Raw genomic sequence first — 1924 nt, forward strand, 5'->3', positions numbered from 1 at the left:
AGGAAGAGGAGGAGGAGGAGGAGGAAGAGAAGGAGGAGAAGAGAAGAGAAGAGAAGGAGGAGAAGGATGGAGGGAGAAAGTACAAGATACACAAGGAGGAGGAGGAGAAGGGGGAAGGAGGGAGGAAGGAGAAGATAGACAAGGAAGAAAAGGAGGAGGAGTTTCTAAGTCTCCGAATTTTGATCACGTGACCCTGGGGATGCTGCAGTGGTGGTGTGAAAAATGCTCACTTTTTTCACAGCCGTGGTAACTTTGAACGGTCACTAAATTAATTGTTGTAAGTCGAGGACTGCCTGTGCCAGATTCCCAGTGTGCAGCCGGTGGCCACTGCCTGCTCCAGAAGCAGCTTCCCCTTTCCACGGTTGACGTTCTCCACCCGGTCTCCTCCACAGACGAGCCGAAGAAGGTCACCCTCACCTCCTTCCTGGAAACCCCGTCTGGGAACCAGGCGGTCCTGCAGTGCGTGGTGGAGAGCTACCCACCCTCGGAGCTGACGCTCTACAGGGGAAACGGGCTGGTGGCCTCCAGCAGGATCTCGGGGAACTTGCCCGGTCAACGGTACGTCGTTCAGGCCTCTCACAACTTCCTGAAAGTGGAGATCCAGAAGGTCCTTCGGGAGGACGAGGGACAATACCACTGCACAGCCAAGAACATCTACGGGACCTCTGCAGCATCGATACACTTCGGTGTGCCGGGTGAGTCATTCTTCTTCTCCTCCCTCCCTTCTCCTCTCTTCCTCTTTCTTCTTGTTGTTGTTGTTAGTTGCGAAGTCGTGTCCGACCCATCGCGACCCCATGGACCACGTTCCTCCAGGCCTTCCTGTCCTCTACCATCTTCTGGAGTCCATTGAAGCTCAGGCCTCCTGCTTCAGGGACTCCATCCAGCCACCTCATTCTGTGTCGTCCCCTTCTTCTCTTGCCCTCCATCTTTCCCAGCATTAGGCCCATCTCCAGTGAGTCTTTCCTTCTCATTAGGTGGCCAAAGGACTTGAGTTTCCACTTCAGGATCTGGCCTTCTCAAGAGCAGTCGGGGTTGATCTCCTCCAGGACCGACCGGTTTGATCGTCATGCAGTCCAGGGGACTCGCAGGAGTCTTCTCCAGCACCAGAGTCCAAAGGCCTCCATTCTTTGGCACTCAACCTTTCTTAGGGTCCAACTTTCGCAGCCATGCTGTCAACGCTGCTAATACTGAATATTCTTGCTTTGACAAAATATGCAGAACTGTCTGGTACTTTTAGAGTTAATTCAGATGACAGAGAAAAGGGAGGAGATTAGTAAGGAAAGCCCTGGGAAAAAGAACGGAGGTGAATCTTTGCCCTCCAGGTTAATTGGAAGATGTGAATCATGACCCCAAAATAGGGGAGGGGAAATGCCTGGAATGCTGTGTGCAAAGGAAGGGAAATTCAGATCTTGGTATCCACCATGCCGTGCTGACATGTCTCTACACTAATAAAGGCTTTTTTAGGTGAAACCATAGCCTGAAAGTTCTTTGAAGTGTTTCATTAGTCAGAACACATGACACATGCATTGCAACTGGGAAACCCATGGCCTTGACTCTACGCACTTTTGTTGGCAGGGGGATGTCTCTGCTTTTGAGTATGCTGTCTAGATTTGCCATAGCTTTCCTCCCCAGGAGCAAGCGTCTTTTAATTTCTTGGCTGCAGTCCCCATCTGAGGTGATCTTGGAGCCCAGGAAGATAAAATCGGTCACACACTTCCTCTTTCTACTGTAAGCCAAACTTCTCCAACCCAGTGGTGTGTGTTAGGTGGCTCAGGATGATGGAAGTTTTACACTAAGTTCTTCTGCAGGATGTGGTCTTCTTCTTCTTCTTCTTCTTCTTCTTCTTCTTCTTCTTCTTCTTCTTCTTCTTCTTCTTCTTCTTCTTCTTCTTCTTCTTCTTCTTCTTCTTCTTCTTCTTCTTCTT

At 50.2% G+C, this 1924-nt stretch overlaps 1 protein-coding gene across 1 annotated transcript in view; it reads left to right on the forward strand.

Annotated features, from left to right (window-relative positions):
* Positions 1–1924, forward strand: part of LOC114923490 (sialoadhesin-like) — a gene marked incomplete at its 5' end in the record, with an annotated part of 37317 nt that overhangs the window by 27815 nt on the left and 7578 nt on the right. Inside the window, one exon of the mRNA XM_029286531.1 lies at positions 393–695. Coding sequence (XP_029142364.1) covers positions 393–695 — 303 coding nt within the window. The remainder of the gene's footprint in view (positions 1–392; positions 696–1924) is intronic.

Source organism: Protobothrops mucrosquamatus, unplaced genomic scaffold, assembly GCF_001527695.2.
Source record: "Protobothrops mucrosquamatus isolate PMUCROS unplaced genomic scaffold, P.Mucros_1.0 scaffold3999, whole genome shotgun sequence".
In the NCBI taxonomy this organism is placed as follows: domain Eukaryota; kingdom Metazoa; phylum Chordata; class Lepidosauria; order Squamata; family Viperidae; genus Protobothrops; species Protobothrops mucrosquamatus.